Source organism: Haliotis rubra, unplaced genomic scaffold, assembly GCF_003918875.1.
Source record: "Haliotis rubra isolate DU_JTF1 unplaced genomic scaffold, ASM391887v1 Scf794, whole genome shotgun sequence".
Classification (NCBI taxonomy): domain Eukaryota; kingdom Metazoa; phylum Mollusca; class Gastropoda; order Lepetellida; family Haliotidae; genus Haliotis; species Haliotis rubra.
In genome coordinates this window covers 51,740-75,097 of record NW_025767517.1, presented here as the reverse complement: position 1 = coordinate 75,097, position 23,358 = coordinate 51,740, and the positions used below count along the sequence as shown (strand labels likewise).

At 40.8% G+C, this 23,358-nt stretch overlaps 1 protein-coding gene across 1 annotated transcript in view; it reads right to left on the bottom strand.

Annotated features, from left to right (window-relative positions):
• The window catches only part of LOC124261285 (parathyroid hormone/parathyroid hormone-related peptide receptor-like), a 38,429-nt gene extending 16,209 nt beyond the window's left edge, over positions 1–22,220 (bottom strand). Inside the window, exons 1-6 of the mRNA XM_046695593.1 lie at positions 22,142–22,220; positions 12,528–12,627; positions 11,284–11,394; positions 10,120–10,244; positions 1,395–1,489; positions 896–1,064 (exon numbers count right to left, since the gene is read on the bottom strand). Coding sequence (XP_046551549.1) covers positions 896–1,064; positions 1,395–1,489; positions 10,120–10,244; positions 11,284–11,394; positions 12,528–12,627; positions 22,142–22,198 — 657 coding nt within the window. The 5' untranslated portion in view covers positions 22,199–22,220. The remainder of the gene's footprint in view (positions 1–895; positions 1,065–1,394; positions 1,490–10,119; positions 10,245–11,283; positions 11,395–12,527; positions 12,628–22,141) is intronic.
• Positions 22,221–23,358: the final 1,138 nt, after the last annotated feature.

Genomic DNA, 23,358 nt, shown 5'->3' with positions numbered 1-23,358 from the left:
CTATTGATATAGCTTTTAACAGATGACTGATATGTAACAGCTGAAGCTAGTGATAGTTATCACATATAGTTACAAAACAAATGCAAGAAAACTCTTTGCATGATCATAAGAAATGTATGAAAATCAGTCCATTGCATGATTCCGATTATCTCGTGAGCAAGTGTTTTTGAATAAACATCAGGCAGTGATAAGAATATATTGGGCAGGAATTATCTTATTGTTTACTGTTGATATTTACAGTCACCAATACGCAAGTTTTATAACAACGGACTTTAACCAATCGCGTTTTGTCAGGCAAACCAGTGGTTGATATTATGAACACCGTGTGACAACCCGATCTAATAAGTCCCTTACTCGAAATTCAGTAAAAAAATATGAATTCATATGTGCCGGTACTTTCAGCTCCAAAAATCAGTGTTGTCTACATATGAATGATGGTATTATCATAAAGACAAGAGTGTTTTATGGGTGACATCTTCTTTATTGTGAAGAGTCACGACGTTTCGAAGTATGTTTTTACTCCTTCATCAGGAAGTGAGTGAGTGAGTTTGGTTTAACGCCGCTTTTAGCAATATTCCAGCAATATCACGGCGGGGGACACCAGAAATGGGCTTCACATATTGTACCCATGTGGGGAATCGAACCCAGGTCTTCGGCGTGACGAGCGAACGCTTAAACATCAGGCTACCCCCACCGCCCCCTTCATCAGGAGTATGTTCTTGCTCCTTCATCACCTGATGAAGATGTAAGAATATACTTCGAAACGTCGTGACCCTTCACAATAAAGAAGTTGTCATCCATAAAAGCTCTTGTCTGTATGTGTGTATCACTTCTAAATGCCATTCAAAGACTCGATGGTAGTATCAGCAAGCGTTATGTGTATAACTGATCTCACCGTTCCCTCCGGGATGAACTCAAGGACGCCGTGGTTGTTGGCGATGACGTCGCTGGGAAGACCCAACCCTCTGAGAAATAAGTTGTCCCTCAGGATGGAGAGCGTCGCTCGAAACATGAATGACAGGAACAGGTTCAGGTGGACGATGTTTCTGGGACAATGTAGACGTCTGGAACAACATGGGGGATGAATTCAGCCACAGATGACATGAGCAAACTCTTGTTGGATTAACACATTTCCTAAATAAATGAATAATAGGATGTGCATTCGGTCTCAGGCGTCGCAATCAGCTTAGCCAGCTTTCCTTTAATAGAAATACCTCAAATATATATCACGATACATGGATTGTACATACCGCTGATATGGCAAATATATAATTATATATACATTACGAGAGGTGAAATGTACACATTTGAAATGTAAATACCTGTAATGTACATACCTGTAATGTACATCATAATACCTGAAATGTACATCACGATACGTGAAAAATACATACCTGAAATATACCACGACAAAGACCGCGAAGGTGAGTGATGCCAGTGACAGACCGTATCCAATATTGAACATTATGCGGATCCGTGCCAAGTGTTCCTGGAATATTAGTAGTAGATTATTATGAAGTGATTAAGCCGCTTTTTGCTTGCAAACCTCACAGAGGAGAGAAAGGCATTTCTGTGAGTAAAGTTTACGCCGCTTTTGTTTTATTCCAGAAATGTCACTGCGAGGACACCTCGTCAGTTATACCTACATATGACTACAAGTAAACTGTAGAGCAATAAAATGCATTATTGAACAATTGAGTTGACAAAAAGCATGCATATGCAAACGTTCTCAAAAGTGTATTTTTCTTTAGACAGTCGCCGAAACACTGAAAATGAATGGATAACTGCAGAAATATTCAAATTTTATTTTATTTTAATGATATAAATATTTTAAGGGTTGAATTTAATATGAACTATATGCCATTGGTCACCCAACACAGAACACATGAACACAACGTTGTAAATATATTTCAAAAGTTTATTGTTGTTTAATTTAAAGCTGCAGTCAGCAACATTACAGCAATATGACGCCGGTTTGTTCATCATTGAATCTTGACCAGACAATCCAGTGATAGGTATACGCAATGTGTATGAGATGACCTAGCGACTCTTAGCATAAGCATAGGTTGCTCAGGACCAATTCTCAATCTTCATAGGATTTAGGAATTTAATCAGTTTATAGATTGAAGCATGTATTTTATAGATATTAGATAATTATATTACTTAGTGTATAAAGGGTAAATGAGTCGATATGATAATCCAGGTCGTCTTTCCACCAAGAAAACGTCTGATCGAAAGCCCCGTGAGAACATCTGTGTGAAGTACAACCTAGTTACCCTCTAATCCAGCAAAGCCCTTTGATCCTCTTTGTCTTCAAAGCAGCCTAGAGTAAAGATCAGATATTGTGCCACCATGCTGACTGTGTGTCAGTGCACCGCCGTTGTCCTGTTCAGCAGTCGATTATTTGCAAACCAAAGTGATACAGAACTGGACGACAGTCACCAGTTATCTCTGCTTGCGATAGACGAGCTTCAAAGTGACCTTGACCCAAGAAACGTAATACCATACGTTGGTCTCTAACTCTGTTTCGTACTTGTACGGGAACCACTATACGAATTCGCTACTCACTTAGGAATAGTGTTAGAGTTCATTATAAACTTTGTTATAGCCGTATAACTGTATTTGCTCCAGGCTCTCGTATAAGTCCACCTCTGGGATTGTTTGATCGGCTTTCTGGAAGTTGGTCAGTTACAAATGAAGTACACAACTTAATGGATGACAACTGCTTGTTTATTGCACAGAGCTACGTTTTCGATCTGCAACGGTGTATGAATCTATATATACTCTCCCAAAAAAGAAACGCATCATGAAAATAGCAATTTCATGTAGCAATGAATTAAAACGTGATTCATTTTACAAAAGGTAAGACGGATAAGTCTGCATTCCCAGTGTGCAATTTCGCTATATTTCATTGACTCATAAAGCCTACAAGATGTTTCAAAATAAACATAAAATACAGTTGAAATTCCTATCAAAATACAGTTGGAATTCCTATATGCGTTTCTTTTTTTAGGAGAGTATACATCAAAATGTCGCTCTATGCAATAAACAAGAAATTGTCATCCATTAAGTTGTATGCTTCATTTTCCGCCTCTGTGGTGTAGTCGTAGACCTTGTGTCGGAAAGCGTTCGGTGCTTCGATTCCCACTAACGTCATATCACTCAACGCTACAACGTTAACTATTGTTACGCTGTCTTACATTAATCACTGATTGAGTCTCCACACTATGTCTCAGTACATTAAACTGTGACATGGTCATTCCCTTGGATGAGTGAGTGAGTAAGTATGATTTTACGCCGCTTTCAGCAATATTCCAGCAATATCGCGGCGGGGGACACCAGAAATGGGCTTCACACATTGTACCAATGTGGGCAATCGAACCCGGGGTCTTCGGCGTGTAGAGTGCACGCTTTAACCACCACCACCACCACCCCGTAATTCACTTAACTAGCGGAATATGTATACGACCGGACTAGTACAACCGACCATACATATATGCAGTCACAAACCTTTGTGTCGAAGTTCGAGTTATTCGACGTTCGACACAATCGCAAAATGATGATAAAATAACAGGAAAACCGAAAGCATCAAACTTTGCTTCGAGATAACCGTAAGTTCGACACATCTGTGTTTATCACATATACACGTACACCCCGCTATTTAAGCGAAGTAATCTTAAACGCGTTTTAACCTTGTTTCACTTCCCCCTGAACCCACGTACGTATGGAATAGCATATTTTTACAAACCACGCGCATCATCCTTCTGACGTCACGAGGTGTCAGATGCTGAAACCAATTATTGACTCCGGGATATCTCAGTGATCGTATAATTATTAAGTGTTTTACAAATATAAAGATGATATGCTTGGTCCGAATACGAGTGGTAGAACTTGTAGTCTTAAATAAAAAAAGTGCATTGAATGTTTGTTTTGATCATATGCACTATAAGTCCACAAGCATATCGATTTCTTTGATTCAGTTTCCGCAGCAGGAATCACGGATCAGGTCCGATTGATTGTGACTTGAGGCAAGAACAGAACTGCTTATGTGTTTATGGGAATCTAAAGGAGGATTAACTGAGATATCTACGCTCAAGGCTTCGTCATCAGTTCAGACTGGACAATAAATTGTTTCTTAACTCGAGTACATTAGGACTGATTACTCAGAAGGTTTCTAAGGGCAAGGGGGTCGCTCATTCTCTTATTGACTACATGCAGTGCATAAAGCCGACCGCGTAAAGTACAGTACAGTACGTTTTCATCGAACATTGCTACCATAATTCGATGGCAGCCCTTCTGTAACCAACATCAATGATCATTGGTTCGAATCCTGATTGTGTTTTTAGATGTTCGTACTTTTACATCTAACTTCGCTTCGGGCTTTGATCCCACCTGAAGCAGACCTATCGTCATACAAGTGACATACCCCATAGTTCAAAGTGGTTAGCTGAGCAACTCTATCACTCACTCACTCACTCACTCGAGCGGTGGTGTAGCCTAGTAGTTAAAGCGTTCGCTCGTCACGCCGAAGACCCGGGTTCGATTCCCCACATGGGTACAATGTGTGAAGCCCATGCTGGTGTCCCCCCGCCGTGATATTGCTGGAATATTGCTAAAAGCGGCGTAAAACTAAACTCACTCACTCACTCAAATGAAGAAATAGTCTGACTCGTCTACTTGACAATACGTCTAGTCGAATACCTTAACCAGTAGCTCACTCACTCATCTGACGATGAGAGAATGGTGACTCGTATACTTTAACGCCCGCTTCACAGTTACAGCATTGTTACACCAAAGCCACATATGCACCAAAACGTTGCCAACCACATGACCCTAGCACGGCAAGCACGTGCCCTTGAATGACGTCAATTACTTCAACCTATGGCACTTAATACCTTGGATTAATTAGCGGAAAAAGAAACCGACGAACAATAGAAACAATTTGCTGAAAGCAAGGGGTATGAATCATCATGGACCAAGTACTCACGTATGGCAGGGCAGATATAGTGAGGCATTAACGCCGTTATTTCCGTACACTGTATACACGCGGTAGCGTGTGACCTGTGTTACCTTCGACGTCAACAACGTGATTGTGTTAACAGAATACTGTAACCGTTGACAAATCTGATTCATTTCTGTTCATTTCCTTAATGACTTTTCATCATTCACACACTGGATCTATTTGCTGCGTGTTTTCTGGGTAGTCATTCGATATTCTTTTAATTTAGTGAGTGTGTTGGACGGAAGGCCGCTTTAAAACGTTGCTCAGTTATGTCCCGGTCAGTGGTCCAGCCAGCTTATTGTAAGACAATGGCCAGTGGTCTCAGAGAGTTACGTCTTTTGTGAAACCAACGCGAACAGACCAAACACTCAGTATTCTAGCTATATAGTATCGGTCTGTAAATAATTGATTCCAGAACTGACAATCCAATGATCAACATAATGAGCATCAATATACGGTATACGCTGACAGGTATCAACAAGTCATCGAGCCCGACCCGCCGAATCCTTTAGTCGCCTTTTACGACAAGCATGAGCTTTTGGGGACCAATTCTACTGCTTAAAACCAATTCTAACACGGATATTCATAGGTTCATGTGTTGTTCATGGGTTTGAAATAATAATAATGTTTCCATTTATATAGCACCATACTGTACACTAAGTTTGGTCATAGCGCTCACAATGAATAAAGTATTAATGAAGTTAATTGATATGCAAGATTTTGTAGAGAAAGGTTTTGAGATTACATTTAAATTTTGAAGGGTTGGAGACAGCTTACGTTCATCAGGGATGGAATTCAATTTGACCGATGCCATGTTCTGTTAAGACTTGTATCCAAATGATTAGAGCTTCCACTTTTATTAGTGTGATAGGAATCTCATGAACGAAATGTGATTCTGTAAACACTATTTGATATAGCGGAAAGTTAACTTCGACGAGTGAGTGAGTTTGGTTTTACGCCGCTTTTAGCAATATTTCAGCAATATCACGGCGGGGACACCAGAAATGGGCTTCACACATTGTACCCATGTTGGAATTCGAACCCGGGTCTTCGGTGTGACGAGCCAACGCTTTAACCACTGGACTACCCCATCCCCCACTTCGACGTATGTATTTATGTATTTTCATTTAAGAACGAATTCTTGGTTATCAGCGACGTATCCGTGATGATCTGATACGAAAACAAGACACCAACGATCACTGAAATGATAAGACCGCCTCCGTGGCGTAGTGGTTAGGGAGTCCGCCCGGAGAGTGGAAGGTCGCGGGTTCGATCCCCGACCGCGTCATACGAAAAGACGTTAAAATATGGTCCACATTAATGGGTACAACAAGGACTGGTCGGCTCATGCTTCACTGCGGCATGGTATCTCAGTGGGCTAGCACTATAAAACCAGCTTAAGTCTGGGCTAGTACAAGCAGCCGCACATACACATACACACGCATGCACGTCGTCATATGAGCGAAATCTTCTCAAGCACGACGTAAATCCCAATTTAACCTCACCTCACCTCACTGAAATGATAGTTCGTTTCTCCAAGTAAAAATCCGATATTTATTTATCCTAAATAACGTCGTAAATGGCGATTCCATAGTGTGTCAGAAATGGGAAGAATTAGGATGTGCCTACTTTTCAATGCTCATTTTCGGTAATTCGGACTTTCCTGAAATGACAATGGATAATATGAAGAAATTGGGAATTTTCCACGGAATCGAAAACGTCCCAAAAAAATTGTTGTGGGTGGGATGCATGTTATATTCGAGTTCGAAATGAGAGTCATACATAATTCTTCACATTGAGCAATAGAGAACACGCAAGTGTCCGGATAAGCGAGGTTCGACTGTATGTGTTCTTGCGAGTGAGTGAGTGAGTGAATGAGTTTAGCTTTACGACGCATTCAGCAATATTCCAGCTATATGGCGGCGGTCTGTAAATAATCGATCAGACAATTCAGTGATCAACAGCATGAGCATCGACATACGCAATTGGGATACGATGACATGTATCAAGCAAGTCTGCGAGCCTGACAACCCGATCCCGTTAGTCACCTCTTTCGACACGCATGGTTTACTGGAGATCAATATTCTAACCTGGATCTTCAGGGGTCGTATGGTCTTGTGGTATCCAGGGGTTTAAATGAAGGTGAATGTTAAATATGACGTCAGTCGTGTGACGGATGGCGGCCGCACTGGTTTCGAAGTTTCTTAATGTCTTACTGTATTCGTCTGCTTTCTTGGTTCTAAGCAAGTGAATGCAAGCTGCTGAACGCGGTACCCTTCCAGTAACAGACATGTCGGTTCTGAACAGATCGATGTTGGCGGATACAGCGAACACATGGCCAGTTCCCATCAATAATCTCCGTCTGTTGACTTTGTTTGAACAGGACATTGACTTCCGTTTATGCTTAATTAGAGATGTCACGTTCGACATACGTTGTTCGTCAAAGTCAACTCTTAATTAATTAACCTAATTGACTTCTTAATTGCTTTAATACACAGAACTTAATTTTTGCACCGCATACATATATTGTAGAATAAAAGTACAAAAACATTCTATAATAATTCGATCATAAGAAATCCATTTATGCTCCGATTATCACACACACAGATCGTAAGATATATATTTAAGATGTTAAAATACTATCTTGACCCGAAAATATACTCATGCCAATAATGGTTGTCGCCCCCTTCCATTTTTTTAATTGGAGAGGGGTTGTGGGGTGGGCGTGTGTGGGCTTGGGGTAGGGAGGGGGTGACAACCATTATGGGCATGAGTATATTTATAACCTAGTTTTTATTTCTGAAGTATGGTTACACGGTGTCTGAAGGAACATTCATAGGAGGTGGGGTGGGTGGGGGTTGTACTTTTGAATCGCGCGTAATGTCGTCCGTTAGTAAAATGTGTTTAAATATGATGCTGTTATGGTAGTACTAGGGTAAGAAAATGTTTCTCTCTGAGCGTTGGTCAAGGCTCAAGACAAGTTGGATCCCTTTTTCATTTGATCGGAATTTCTGTGGACATATTTGTTGTTGCGCCCATTGTGCGATTCTGACCACATCATGAGTATGTGTTCATAAAACAATATCAAATAGGAATAATATCAAAATAGGAATAATATCAAATAGGAATAATATCAAATAGGAATAAAAGAGGTATAAATTAACTTACCCCACCGATCAAAACCCTCAAATACACAGAAACAAAACAAGTCAGCATTTAACCTTTTAACATATTGCAGAGGTCCATGTTTGGAATAACATCAGACATTATTGACATCTTCGGGTCATTGATATGTCAGATTAGAAGCCTGGAACATATCTACCATAACTGATATGGGAAGACTGACCTACAAAAGAATGTACACATGGTGTTTGGGAAGTTTTAATAACAGAAACAAAGTAAATATTATTAAAAGTGTTCTGATTGTGACTTCAAGTCACAAACATTGTGTACATGTTGTGTAAAGAACACAGCTATACTTCACAGCACTGTGGGTGGATATTATGAAACTCATGATTTTTGCTGTGTAAAGAACACAGCTATCCTTCACAGCGCTGTGGGTGGATATTATGAAACTCGTGATTTTTGCTGTGTAAAGAACACAGCTATCCTTCACAGCACTGTGGGTGGATATTATGAAACTCATGATTTTTGCTGAAGCATGCTGCCATGTTATGCGTCAACAGCATGAAACATAGTCGCATGACATTGTAGGGTATAAGCGTTTATTGGACACAGCAAAATGGCAAGAATATAAGCAGCGGAGCCAGAACGAGCTTTTAGAATATCACAAATGGGCTTTTCGATCTAGTATCTTACACCCAAATTTTGGTCAGTTATCAAACACTGAACAAGCTACATTCCTCTTACAAACAGAAATTATTGATAATCCACTGGCCGCTTTAGTTAGCCGTATGTATCGGCGTAAGCTATCATCCCTATAAAGTTTCTTTCTTTTTCCTTAGGTCTTTCATATGTGTGATACTTCTTAATGTTTTAATCTTATATTTTATACATTTTATGCACATATTGTCTAGTGTGTCTCATTGGCCATCTGGCCTGGTGTCTGTATTTTTCTATGTCTTTTTACCGTTGCCATTTTTGACATGTACATTCACGTGACACATAAATAAACTATTTTGTCTGTCTGTCTGTCTGTCTGTCGTATTGATAGAACGTTTGGCGGCACAAATCAGGGCATTTTAAGACTGAGGATAACCTACCAGACTGGTCCCAGTCACATCATCAACACCAACAGCATTGGATCACCGCATCAGCAAAAACACAGTGATGAAACGACTGCATACTGCCGATCATTTCAGAGCATGTCATCCACCAGTCAACATGGACTTAGTCGTCTACGTAGGAGTCTGGGGCAACGTCACGTCTGGGTTCGATATCTCTAGAGTTTACGTAACATTTACACAATGTTTGCGACTTATAAGTCACAACAAAACCACTTTTAAAATATTTACCCCATGTCGTTGTGTGGAAAATTATCCCAAAGCACCAAGTGTGTACTTTATTCTTTACATCAGTAAAGGGGGCATGGTGGGCGAGCTGGCTAAAGCCCACCTGTGACCGGGTGTAAAAACCTTGGAGTCAAATTTGTGTGCAGAGTCTTTCAGTGTTGTCACAACCCCTAGTGTACAGTACACAAACCGTGTGCACTTAAACGAACCCACGAATCCGTTGGTATATGACCAGATGTTGGCCACATGAATACGTGCAAACACCTAGTTGCGGGTACAGCAACGTGCAGTAAACTTGGACAAAATACTGTCACTATGTGTCCAAGTCCACCCAGCTTTGAATGGGTACCTCATACGGATGGGAAAGCCGCAATAACTCGGTGCGCCTAGTGGCTGCAAGAGTTGTATGATCCCCGGAGTTGAGATTGATAATAATATGTGCCGTTGAGATTGACATCCAATGGTCGAGGGAAAAACTACCAGCTCCTTGAACATACACTAGTGCGTGGATATGTGCGCTATATAAATAATACAATAATAAATAAAATATTTATTCCCTGATTTTTGCAGACCTTAAAAATATCTGTTGTGCAGCCATTTGGTATGAATGATTAATAGAGGGGTAAACTAATTAAAATGTATTACCGCAAACGTCGGGTCTGCTTTGACAGACTTGTCGGCATAGCAATCCGTGTAATTTGTCCACGTCTCATTGTAGATGGGGTTAACGAACCACTCCCCGTTGTCTGTACACGTCCGGGTGGCACGTCCTGAAAGTATAAGCCAAGCATGGCAAAATAGTGAGATACGGTTGATAGGACTTTAAGATACCATACCCTACAGCATTACAATATTATTTAATAATTGCAAAATGACATAACCTTTTGTTTTAAAGTTCGACTTGACAGAAAATTGATGAAAACAGCTTAGTGTATACTCAATAAATTTAAATAAATATAAAACCTCTTTTATGAACACCACACTCATCGACACATATCTGATCATATTAGAACAACGTCAGCGGTGGGTTAGCCTAGAGGTCAAAGCGTTCGCTCGTCACACCGAGGACCCGGGTTCGATTCCCTACATGGGTACAATGTGTGAAGCCCATTTCTGGTGTCCCCGCCGTGACGTTGCTTGAATACTGCTAAACGCGGCATAAAACTACACTCACTCTCTCACTGATATGTGACGGAAGTGTGAAGAGCAATCTACCTTTCTATTGCAAAATAAGATGCTCTTTTATAACTTTCAAACCAGAATTTCAATTAAGGGGAACAGGCTTAGTTTACGTTTGATCAGCGTACACTTGCCCTGTTTTCGTAAATAACTGCAAATTCTACAAAATAGGACGATGTCCTGAACTAAGAAGTGCTGCTAAATTTAAACATCTCGACAAGCGGATACATCATCGAAGAGGAAATGGTTCGTTACATCAGACTACCGGCGTCTCTCCCTACATCTCTTCATCAGAGAGCGTGTATGTTTTTTGAACGATATAACCACATATAAACAATCTCGAGCGCTGCTCCATCTCCTTCTTTATATGTGTTACTCGCTTCATCATTCGTCCCTGCACATTCTTACCCAAATTCCATCCTGTCTCATGTGTTCATTGTTAGTGCTGGGGGTGATTGTAGCGGTTAAAGCGTTCGCTCGTGGGGCCGAAGACCCAGGATCCATTTTTCGCTAGGGTAGTAATTGTGAAGCCCATTTCTGTTGTTCCCCGTTTTGATATTACTGGAATATTGCTAAAAGCGGCATAAAGCGTTATTCACTCACTCACTGTTCATCGTACGCCTGACTAACCTTGTAAGTTAAATCCGTGTACATATTTTGCACATGGCTGTTCTACGACTTCCCCTGCTCTGGTAGGAGGCCAACACATCAGGTCATCCCAGGTCCGGTTGCAATGAGGACCTGGAGTTTAAAGACAAGTAAAACATCATTACATGGTTATCAAGGTAGGTCGAAGTAATGGTAATAGTAATATAGAATAGTAATAGTCCGCTTACATATCCAGGAACATTGCCTGCTCCGGGCGCTACGTACATTATAGGTCATAGGAACACCACCGTTCTATCCGATACTTTTTCAACTCCCTGGGGATCATACAGCCATGCTGCCAGTTACCCAATGCACTAAACACTCATATTGCCAGCAGATCCTCACGGGTACCCATTTTACAGCTGGGTGAACTGAAACAATGTTGATCTAATTATCTTGTCCAAGGATAGTACGCAAATGTGCCCACCTCTGGACACGAACCTAGGTGCCTCCACCGGGGATCGAACCCCGGCCTTCAGCGAGATAGGCAGACGCCTTACCACTGCACTATTGCGGTTGAAATCGGTAATGGGGTGGGGTGTGTATGATGGATGGGTGTGTGTCTGAGTGTGATGCCTATGACTGTGTGTTTACTATAATGAATGTGTGTGATGATGTGTGTGTGATGATGTGTGTGTGATGATGTGTGTGTATGCATGATGGATATTTGTGAGTGCATGTAGGATAAATATGTGTATGCATAATGGAAGTGCATGATGGATGTCTGTGTGCGCATATGTATGCTGTATGTTTGTATGTGTGCAGGTTTGATGGATATTTAATTTGTGCCTATGTGTTCTTTTCTTGGTCATAATTTGCGCCTGTTTTAACATGATCCAATGATCCAATCATAGATACAATTACAGCGTCATCAGAAACGTAAACGTATGACCAAATGGAATATGCGCCTGTTTGTCGAGAGTTGTCCATAGGGAGCCGGAAGTGGCCGATTAAAGAGAGGCATAGAGACACAAATCTCTTCCGTGGAAGTTGTTTGGTTCGGTTAGAGAGTGGTCATTGAGTGGACCAATGAATCCTACTTGGTAGGGATAGCATTACCTTAGAATAACAACTAGTCTCTGAAAATGAACATATTTTACTGAAAAAAGTTCATAGTAAAAAAGAATATAATATAATGAAAAGGAGCCCTGCTGAGGAAATCTAGACTTGCGTGGGCTTTCTTGGATATATTTGCTTCAGGGTCTGTACGACAGACTAAGCATTACCTGTGAGCGTGGACTTCTCGTACAGCGTCTGTTGAAGGCATTTGACATGGGCGAGCGTGATTTGACGGTGTTGTTCTTCAGGACCGATAATTACTCGGTTCTGGAAACAGAAACAAACATAATATGAGTGAGGGGTATGTGGGGCCTTATTCAATCGCACAGACACATACACATGTACACCAACATATATCAACACATACTCACTGGATTGTCTGGTCCAGATTCGATTATTTACAGACCGCCACCATATAGCTGGACTATTGTTGAGTGCGACGTAAAACTAAACTCACTCACTCACACATATTCAGTTAAGCTCATATACACAGATACATACACGGCCATACAACCCCATACACACATGCACACAAATTGCACACATGCACGTATTCATACCCATACGCTTACGCATGCACGCTCATGCACAAATAAACATACGTACACATACACACATATAAACATAGACACTAACACAGCGATACGTGTTGATTCTCAAACCGGAAACGAGTCCGTGGAAGAGCAGGATGTGAAACCCGCAAACATTAAACACATGTAAGGTAATTAAAAATGAAATTATAAACTTAGCGTAAATGCTTTTTTATCGGTCCTCTGTGATTGATTGTATATACATGTACATCTCTGGCTTCCTGTAAACCTGGTGTGTGTGTGTGTGTGTGTGTGTGTGTGTGTGTGTGTGTGTGTGTGTGTGTGTGTGTGTGTGTGTGTGTGTGTGTGTGTGTGTGTGTGTGTGTGTGTGTGTGTGTGTGTTGTGTGTGTGTGTGTGAGAGAGAGAGAGAGAGATTGAAACATATTTTATTCAATTAAGGAACGGATTGGGCACAAGTTATCCAACTTAAATAAGCCCTCTCCGCATAGTTACAAGTGTATATTACAAAAAAGTTCAACACGAGGCAGACAAAGGGTATAGATATGTACAGACAGAGTTATTTATTTATTTATTGTCTGTCTCTCTGTGTGTGTGTCTGTGTGTCTCTGTGTGTGTGTCTCTGTGTGTGTGTGTCTGTGTGTGTGTCTGTGTGTGTGTGTGTGTGTGTGTGTGTGTGTGTGTGTGTGTGTGTGTGTGTGTATGTTTTCTACATCTGTCTTTAATCACCTGAAGAAGGGGCAAGAAGTAGCCCAAAACGTCGTGTTACACAATGAAGAAGAAATTGCCATCCATATACTCGTCTTATGAACTTAACTAACTTCAGTAATCAATACAGATCACTACAGAGGTATCACTATGGGAGGACACAAATGTTTGGCAGTACAAACTCACTGCTCATATTATATAAACACAGTGATTATAGTAATAACAAACTAGTGGTGATATTCAGCTCTCAGAAACAGTAAACCGATGTTGGAGGAAGAGGCTAGATTGTCCCAGTTTAGACCGTGTTCTAAATACTGGTGTTCATTCTTATATACACAAGATACCAGAACATTCTGTACAAACGCAGATCAAGCCATGATATCATGTGAGAGAGTGAGTGAGAGTTTTGTCCAGTATTATCAAGGTGGGGGACACCAGAAATGGGCTTCACACATTGTGGCCATGTGGAGAACGGAACTCCGGTCTTCGACGTGACGAGCGAACGCTTAAACCAGTAAGCTACCCCACCGCCCTGATAATCTGTGGGTTAGAACACAGAGGTAGCCTCTAGAATTAAATTTTGTCTGCATATACCAACCACACACACACACACACACGCACGCACGCACGCACGCACGCACGCACGCACGCACGCACACACACACACACACCACTGAATCTACAGGTTCAAAGTAGAACAGTTGAGACACTGTTGCCCAGGGCATAACACTGTCCTAGCATATACACCACCACTAGCATATACACACATACATATTCACCCAAACATATATATACACACTAACAGACCTTCACAAACATACGTAAATACACATTCTCAGGCAGGACGCAAACACATACACATACAAATACACACATACGCTGAGACACTAACACATATACAGATACACTTAGGCTGACGCAAACGCACCTACACAGTAACATACATACACACGCATTTGCATAGGCAGACACAGATATACGCATACACACTAACATACATACGCATACACAATCAAGCGATCCGGCTTATACAAGATATTCCCAATTACCGCAAATTATATACATGTAATCAGTAATGAGTAAGTGGGATGTCAGTAATTCGCCAGTAAGTGGGGTGGTTTGACGCTTGTTTAAACAGTAACGTGGTTATATCGCGGGAGGTGAGCTTAATGTGGAAGGAAAGCCCGAAGCCCGAAGTGGTGAAATACACGAGCTCTGGTTGGTACTGACACACCTTAGTTGCGAACCTGCTGACAAACCTAGTGGCGAACCTGTTGACAAACTTAGGGGGAACCTGTTGACAAACCTAGGGAGAACCTGTTAACAAACCTAGGGGGAACCTGTTGACAAACCTAGGGGCGAACCTGTTGATAAACCTAGGGGGAACCTGTTGACAAACCTAAGGGCGAACCTGCTAACATGGTAGGGTGAACCTGTTGATAAACCTAGGGTGAATCTGTTGATAAACCTAGGGTGGATCTGTTGATGAACCTAGGGACGAACCTGCTTAAAAAACAAACCTAGGGGCGAATCTGTTGACAAACCTAAGGGGGACTTGCTGACAAACTTAGAGGCGACAAACCTAGGGGCGAACCTGTTAACAAACCTAGGGGCGAACCTGCTGACAAACCTAGGGGCGATCCTGCTTAAAAAACAAACCTAGGGGCGAATCTGTTGACAAACCTAGTGTGTGTGTGTGTGTGTGTGGGGACTTGCTGACAGACTTAGAGGCGACGAACCTAGGGGCGACCCTGCTAACAAACCTATGGTAAAACTGTTGACAAACCTAGTGTGAACATGTTGAGAAACCTAGGGGCGAGCCTGCTAAAAAACAAACCTAGTGACGAATCTGTTGACAAACCTAGGGTGAAACTGTTGACAAACCTATGGGGAACCTGTTGACAAACCTAGGGGCGAACCTGCTAACATGGTAGGGTGAACCTGTTGATAAACCTAGGGTGAACCTGTTGACAAACCTAGGGTGAACCTGTTGACAAACCTAGGGGCGAACCTTGTAAAAACAAACCTAGGGGCGAACCTGTTGGCAAACATAGGGTGAACCTGTTGACAAACATAGGGGGAACCTACTGACAAACCAAGGGTGAACCTGCTGACAAACCTAGGGTGAACCTGTTGACAAACATAAGGAGGGAACCTGTTGACAAACATAGGGGGAACCCACTGACACCACATATCCCGACTTTGGTCGTTATTTATCATAGTAACTGAAGTGTCTGCAATGCTCCATTATTACCAGGATGCCGGCATAGATTGGACAGCTGCTGAGTGCGGCATAAAGGAAGAAGCATTCACTCCATCCCTTTTATATCATCTAATTTAACTCATAATTTATTGTAAATACAGAAATACTTGGAGAAGAAGATATATATCCAGCAATGAAATAGCGTCTAGTAATAGGATATAGGTGAAATAGAGCGATCCCTTTTATCTCATCTAATCAAACCCATAACGTATTGCAAATACAGAAATACCTGAAGTAGAACTATATCCAGTAGTAAAATGGCGTCCAGTAAAATGATACTCAGAGGATGTGAGTTCTCTCGAGAATCCCACACAAAACTAAACTAGGTTCTGCTATCCCTGTCGACCGCCAGTCCATGGGTTATCTGCCGTCCACTCGTTCTACGACATTCGTCATTGAAGTCCAATCTGTATGTAACCAGCAATGAGCGAGTGGGTAGCCTTAGCGCCGCTCTTACCAATGTCCACTCATACCACGGCGTGGACTGGTGGGAGGAAAGCCGGAAGATGCAAGTCTCAGACCTTTACGAGTAATAAGTACAAGTATATCCTGGTTTCAAGTGATCATGACCAGCGCATATTTATCTAAATACCACTTTGAAAACATCATTCAGCGTATCTCAACATGATCAATGGTCTCCCCGGGGTTTTTTTTTCTATTGAGTAGATAGGAGAGAGCACTTCTACTGGCGGGAGAGCAGACACGTGACGCGTGCGTTATTCTGTGTGGGACTGTTCCCAGCATCCGTCTCCATCTTCGGATTAGGCTCCAAGTCTCCAAGTTACCATAGTTACCTTCTTAGTTTGTTAAAAGTTTCATACTTAATAAATATTTCTGTACATATACTCATGCCAATAATGGTTGTCACAACCCTTCCCCCAACCCCCACACTTCACACACCCACCCACACACCCTCTCCAATTGAACAAATTGAAGGGGGTGACAACCATTATTGGCATGAGTATATAAGGCCACATCACATCACTTTTTCCGAAAAATATGGGTCGGGCGGACGGATTTATTTTTACATTTTAATTTATTTTATGTCTAAACACCTTGATTTCTGTTGAAATTTACACCTTTTCTCCGACAAAAAATGAAAACTTAGATGTGTGAAAAGTTCATGCATATTTTGAGAGTCAAAGCATTTTTCTTATGTAAAAGATATATTTTAAAAATCTCAGGTCGAGATGTGGGTCGGGCTGTAAAGAAGATTTTTGTATATGGCCTAACATTGACTTCGATTAGATAGCACTCAGCAATATTCTAGTATATGACGCGAGGCTATGAATAATCGAGTGTTATCTAGAGAATCCAGTCATTGGTATTCTGAACAGCGATCGCCGCCGAGAAGTCGATGCCATCAAACAGGTCAGCGACCCCAACCACCTGATCCATGTAGTCACTACTTAAACCCGATGGTGTTTCTACGTTTGGCAGTGCCAATCCTGTACTCGTGTGTGCCATCAAAGTGGTACACGTCTGACATCTTCATCACTACAGGGCTTCATCCCGCATTAAGCTGACACACAGTGATGTAACTGGAATACTTTTAAGAGCGGGGTTAAGTGCAACTAGCTCACTTGTCTCAGAATTGTCTCCGAAACTTAAACCAACGGGCTATCTGTCTAGTTTCTTTCTTCTATATATTCTGTTTAGGCTTACTAAATTATTAGCAACCGAAAAATATTTATTTTTTAAAATTTCAGTTAAAGTTTTGTTTTCAGTATTCAGACTGTGTCACTAGTTTGAGTGAGTGAGTGAGTTAATATGTAACGTCACATCGGCAATATCTCAGCCATATCGTGACGAAGTCGCTAGTTTGAACATAGCACGGCACATCAACACTACACCAGAATTATCTCATTCAGTCATTCATTAAAACCCGAAAACCATTTCCCTCGGAAATGCTACGATTTCGTGATTATCCTGTCGTTATAATTATTTTTTTTTAAACCAAAAGAGAGTATATCAATTTTGAATTTGCTTCATTGTTTGTTTGTTTGTTGTTTAACGCCGCATTTAACAATATTCCAGCTATAGGACGGAGATCTGTAAACTATCTAAATGATCGAATCTGCACCTGACAACCCAGTGATCAACAGCATGGGCATGGATCTACGCAGTTGGGCTACGATGACATGTGCCAACAAATTAAGTCAGGGAGCCTGATAACCCAATTCCGTTAGTCGCCTCTAACGACAAACATGGGTTGCCTAAAACCAATTCTAACCCGAATCTTCATGTGTCTTAAGTATGTGTGAAACACATTCCATAGCGCAAGAGTCACAACATACATGAACAGATGATTGAGCATTAGTTATAAATAGGAAATCTGCAAAATTCTGCAATCTGTATTATGTGCCTAATCTCTCCCAAAATATGATCCGAACAGTTAATATCTACAGTCACTAAAACCTACTTGTTTTGGTCATGACAAGCTAGAAAGGAAATTTGACCTCGTGATATACTTCTTTAGTTGTTTATGCATGGTTGTGCATTTATACACGAATAACTGAGACTAAAAGACTTACAAATATAAAAGGAGGGGGAAGATATTTATGCCTATGAGTAAGATATTCTTAAAATCTTATCAATCGTGCGCCCCGCCCGGAGAGCGCAAGATCGCGGGTTCGATCCCCGACCGCGTCATACCAAAAGACGTTAAAATATGGTACTTGTTGGTCCCTGCCTGGCGCTCGGCATTACTGGGTACATCAAGGACTGGTCGGCTCGGAGTCAGTATAATGTGTCTGAGTGGGGTATTCATGCTTCACTGCGGCATGGCATCTCAGTGGGCCAGCACTATAAAACCAGCTTAAGTCTGGGCTAGTACAAGCAGCCGTACATACACATACACACGCATGCACGTCGTCATATGAGCTAAATGTTCTCAAGTACGACGTTAAACCCAATTTCACCTCACCTCACCTCAATCGTGCGCACGTATACCCTGTTTATGCTTGACCATGATGACTTGCATGTTTACAAATCAACACCTGTACATCAGTGTTATGTTGTCAGTTCAGAGACTGCATTGCTGTGTAATGGATGACATGTTGAATGACAAGTAAACATGATGTCTCCTGCTGAAGACGTTAAAGGCGTTCATGTGATGACGTCGTCTAAGATTTTGACGTCGTAGTTACAGGTCTCGAGCATCATGCCTGTAAACATCGTATACGTACGGGTTCAGATCCCAGATACACACAGATAATCATTCATATTATTACTCGCCCGTGGAAGATACTGCAGTGTAATATTTTTACAGCAATATTATACTAGTGTAATACCGCTAGGCGTATGATGTCATAATGGTTTACAGTTATGCCGTCACAATGCTAATACCTTGGTAACAATGGTATTAGACCTTGTTTGACTCGTGGAAACCTGAAAGTCATCACACTACGTAAGCAGTTTCTATCAATTTATGTTTGAGAGTAATAAACAGAATACTAAACTCGCTTCCGTGTAATACCATTTTTATTAAACGAGTTAAAGATTTGGTATCAAACAAGCGAAAGCGAGTTAAAGATTTGGTATCAAACGAGCGAAAGCAAGTTTGATGCTAAATCTTTCACGAGTTAAATAAAGATGGTATAGCACGGAAGGTCGTTTAGTATCCTCAATATATGTCAGTATTATACCCAGGTTTGTATAGAGTGAGGTAAACTTTTACGTCGAGTCAGCATTATTTCAGCTACATACATACATACACAATTTAGGTCAAAAGTTTAATAGTGTTCCTTAAATTACATATTTCTTCATTACAGTATCGGATGGGTGGCCATGAGTTTCTAGGACTTCAGTCCTGCCCCACAACAAAGCATGTGTCATACATGTGGATTTACCTTAGGCAAGTGAGTTTCTATAAACTGTCTCTTATCTCCCAGCATAAACTGGGTATCGGGTGAAATAATAATTTTAACCTTCTAGCGCCTAACAGGCAACTTGGATTATCCGGGTAATAATGATCAGACTGTGCGCTTTGAGTTGGATATATAGGCTGGAAAAGGCGTGTTATAAATATTCTCATTATTATTATTATTTACAAATTAAAACGTCATAATACCGTATTTAACAACAGGCAATTTGTCATACGCAATATATAGCTACAATTTATGGTACCTGTTTGTAGGCTTCGATACAACGTTAATCGTCAAAGGTTCATTCACTCTAAATACAGCATTAGACTTGACATATGGCCTTACAACCTTATGTAATAGATCAGCTAACAAGAAGTACAGCCCACCTACACATGTCCTTACCTAGTTATAAGACACGGGAATAAACACATTACCTTCGCAACTGTGACAAAGGACGCTAATCCTGGTATTTATAAAACATTTCCAGCAAACATTAACGTTGGGAACAAACTTCGGGATATAGCTAGTCTATGTAAAATCGTTGTTGGAGAGATAAAACTTTTAGATGCATAAAGAGTCACATATTTCCAAAATTGGACATTTGCCTTTCTTAACGATCTGCACATAATGGACTAATATTTACACCTGGTGAAATTAAAAACCTTTCAAGTGTGTCGACTGCATAAAATAGCAGCGTAAAAACATAAATGATCGTATGCATGTTATACAACAGAGGTGTTTATTGGAATTGTGTAAGACGGGGATATATAATTATGTATGATATGTATATACGTTATATAGCAAGGCCCCCGTTTGAACAGCATGGTTGACAGTAAATATAGGTATGTATGTCATCCAACAAGGTCGCCTATTTCAAATGTAATGAAGGTAAAACACAAATTTGAGCTCGTTACCAAACAAGGTCCCCTATTTTAAACCCATACATTTTGCAAAGACACGTACACTATAAAACATGGTCACATATTTGTAATGCATAGTCATGTGGGCTATCCTACAAGTTCACCTATTGGAAATGCAACATATTAATTTTATATATGTATGTATGTATGTATGTATGTATGTATGTATGTATGTATGTATGTATGTATGTATGTATGTATGTATGTATGTATGTATGTATGGATGGATGGATGGATGGATGGATGGATGGATGTATGGATGGATGGATGGATGGATTATATAATTCAGTTGCAATGCACAGACGATATAAAGGTATGTATCTTATTCCATAAGCACGCCCAATAGAATTGCATAATCGATAATATATAAAGGTACAGAAATCATCCAAAAAGATCGCCTATTTGAAATAAATAGCGAATATATGAAACTGTGTGTATGCTATTCGAAAAGGCCGTCTATGTTAAATACATAGTAGACATATAAAGGTACTTATTCTATTTTACACTGTTGTTTATTTGAAAAGCATGCGTATTTATAAATGTACGTATATTGTCTAACAAATTCGTGTTTTAAAGCATTGGCAATACATGAAATTGTATAGACTTTACCAGATGTTTGTTACACGTGGAATATAACAATCTGTGGTTTATCGGTATTTTCCGAACCAGTGACAGAGCACATAGTTTGTTACCATTTTGTACACGCTCAAATGAAATTAACTTTGTTCAAGTTCTTTGTGAAAACCTCTAAAATCAGTAACAATTTTAACATTGCATAATCTTATAGATTAAATCTAAGCGCGAAACACGTTAAATAAGACGAAGAGATTTCCTTTGATGTTATAATGTGACAGTCATTTTTAAATCATTGTTGAAGTAATCACTGAATCAATATCACATGTTTTATGTAGGTAATGACCTTGTGTACAGACTCTTTCCGTGTTGTCACAACCCCTAGTGTACAGTACACAACCCTGTGCACTTACAGAACCCACGAGCCCGTTGGTAAACGACCAGATGGTGGCCACATGAATACGTGAGAACACCTAGTTGCGGGTACAGCAACGTGCAGTGAAACTTGGACAAGTACTGTGACTATGTGTCCCAGTCAATCCAGCTATGAATGGGTATCTCGTAAGGATAAGAAAGCCACATTATTTTGGTACGCCTAAATGACTGCAAGCGTTGTATGTTTTCTTAGGGAGTTGAGCTTGAAAATACGATGTGCCGTTGAGATTGAAATTAAATGATCGAGGGGAAAAACAAAAGCCCTTTGAGGGGATTGACTATATAGCGCTATATAAATACTCATGTAATAATTATAACAGCAGGGAGCTAACTGTAAGATTAGACAACTATGAATCCATTGTGACCTCATGTAGAACCCGGGTTGCGACATGTGTGCTCGTTAACTTACCGCATGGCGAATGTCCGTGGAAACACAAGCATTAAGAATGTAGAAAGCGTCTACCTACCTGTTCCCCTCGGTAGAGGAGCTCTAGCACCTCCATCAGTGAGTTGCTGTTATTCATCCATATGTCCCACGAGCACCTGCCGAAAGAAGACGGCGTGGGTTAATGGAACTGACACTGACATATGTATGCATCCTGGAGAAGACAATCCATTGATCTTCCTATGTTTGCTGATAACGACAAGCGTTCCGAAGCCATTAGTGTTGAAACTTAACTACACAGATGAACGATATATATCCTCTTTCCGGGCGCGTAGGCGATGGCGCTAAGCCCTGAATCAGGATAAATAACAGAGACACTTGCTTAGGGTATTTTTGACGTGTGCGGGGTAAAGACGTTAAAGGTGTAGTGAATGTTTGTACATTTATAGAGTATAGTACTTAGCATATTTACTCTAACTACCGAAGCACTAAACTGGTGTTTAACTTCTTGCGCGATTCCGGTATGATGAAATCTCGCCAGCCCCCGTAGTATCAAATGTCTCAAAATCAATACAATGCGGGTTTTTTCTCCAAAATCAGTTTAAAGAAACCACAACATATTTGAACACATAAACACTGTGGCCAGTTCATCAGCCTCATCCAGGCTTGTGTTACTGTGAGCGTTGTAAGAACATGTGTGAGACGGTAGTCTGTAACTTGGTCTGGAAAGCGGAGAATATTCAGGACTTTGGAATATGTAATCAATTTATCGAATTATAATATAATGCACATCCCCCTCTGCCGAGCGTGGGGTATACGTAGGCGCAATGGGCATCACAACACTTGTTGACTGGTATCCGGTACTGTTTTGCGCTGTGTCACTTTAATCTTAAACAGAGACATATTGTTGACATGATCTCATTCGAGGACAGAATGTTATTTTTATATTTTCTTTATCGACCGATATCTTCGCAGAGGTAACAAAAAATGCAAAACGAGCTCATTCAAATATATAGAGACAACATACGAGATTTCTCAGAAAGCATGAGGGGCGGCGGGGTAGCCTAGTGGTTAAAGCGTTGGCTCGTCACGCCGAAGACCCGGGTTCGATTCCCCACATGGGCACAATGTGTGAAGCCCATTTCTGGTGTCCCCCACCGTGATATTGCTTGAATATTGCTAAAACCGGCGTAAAACTAAACTCAGTCAGTCAGAAAGCATGCCAGTTGTTATAACTACAGTACCAGGTGTTGACAATGACAGGGACCTTGTTCTGTTTATACCACATTACGTTACTAG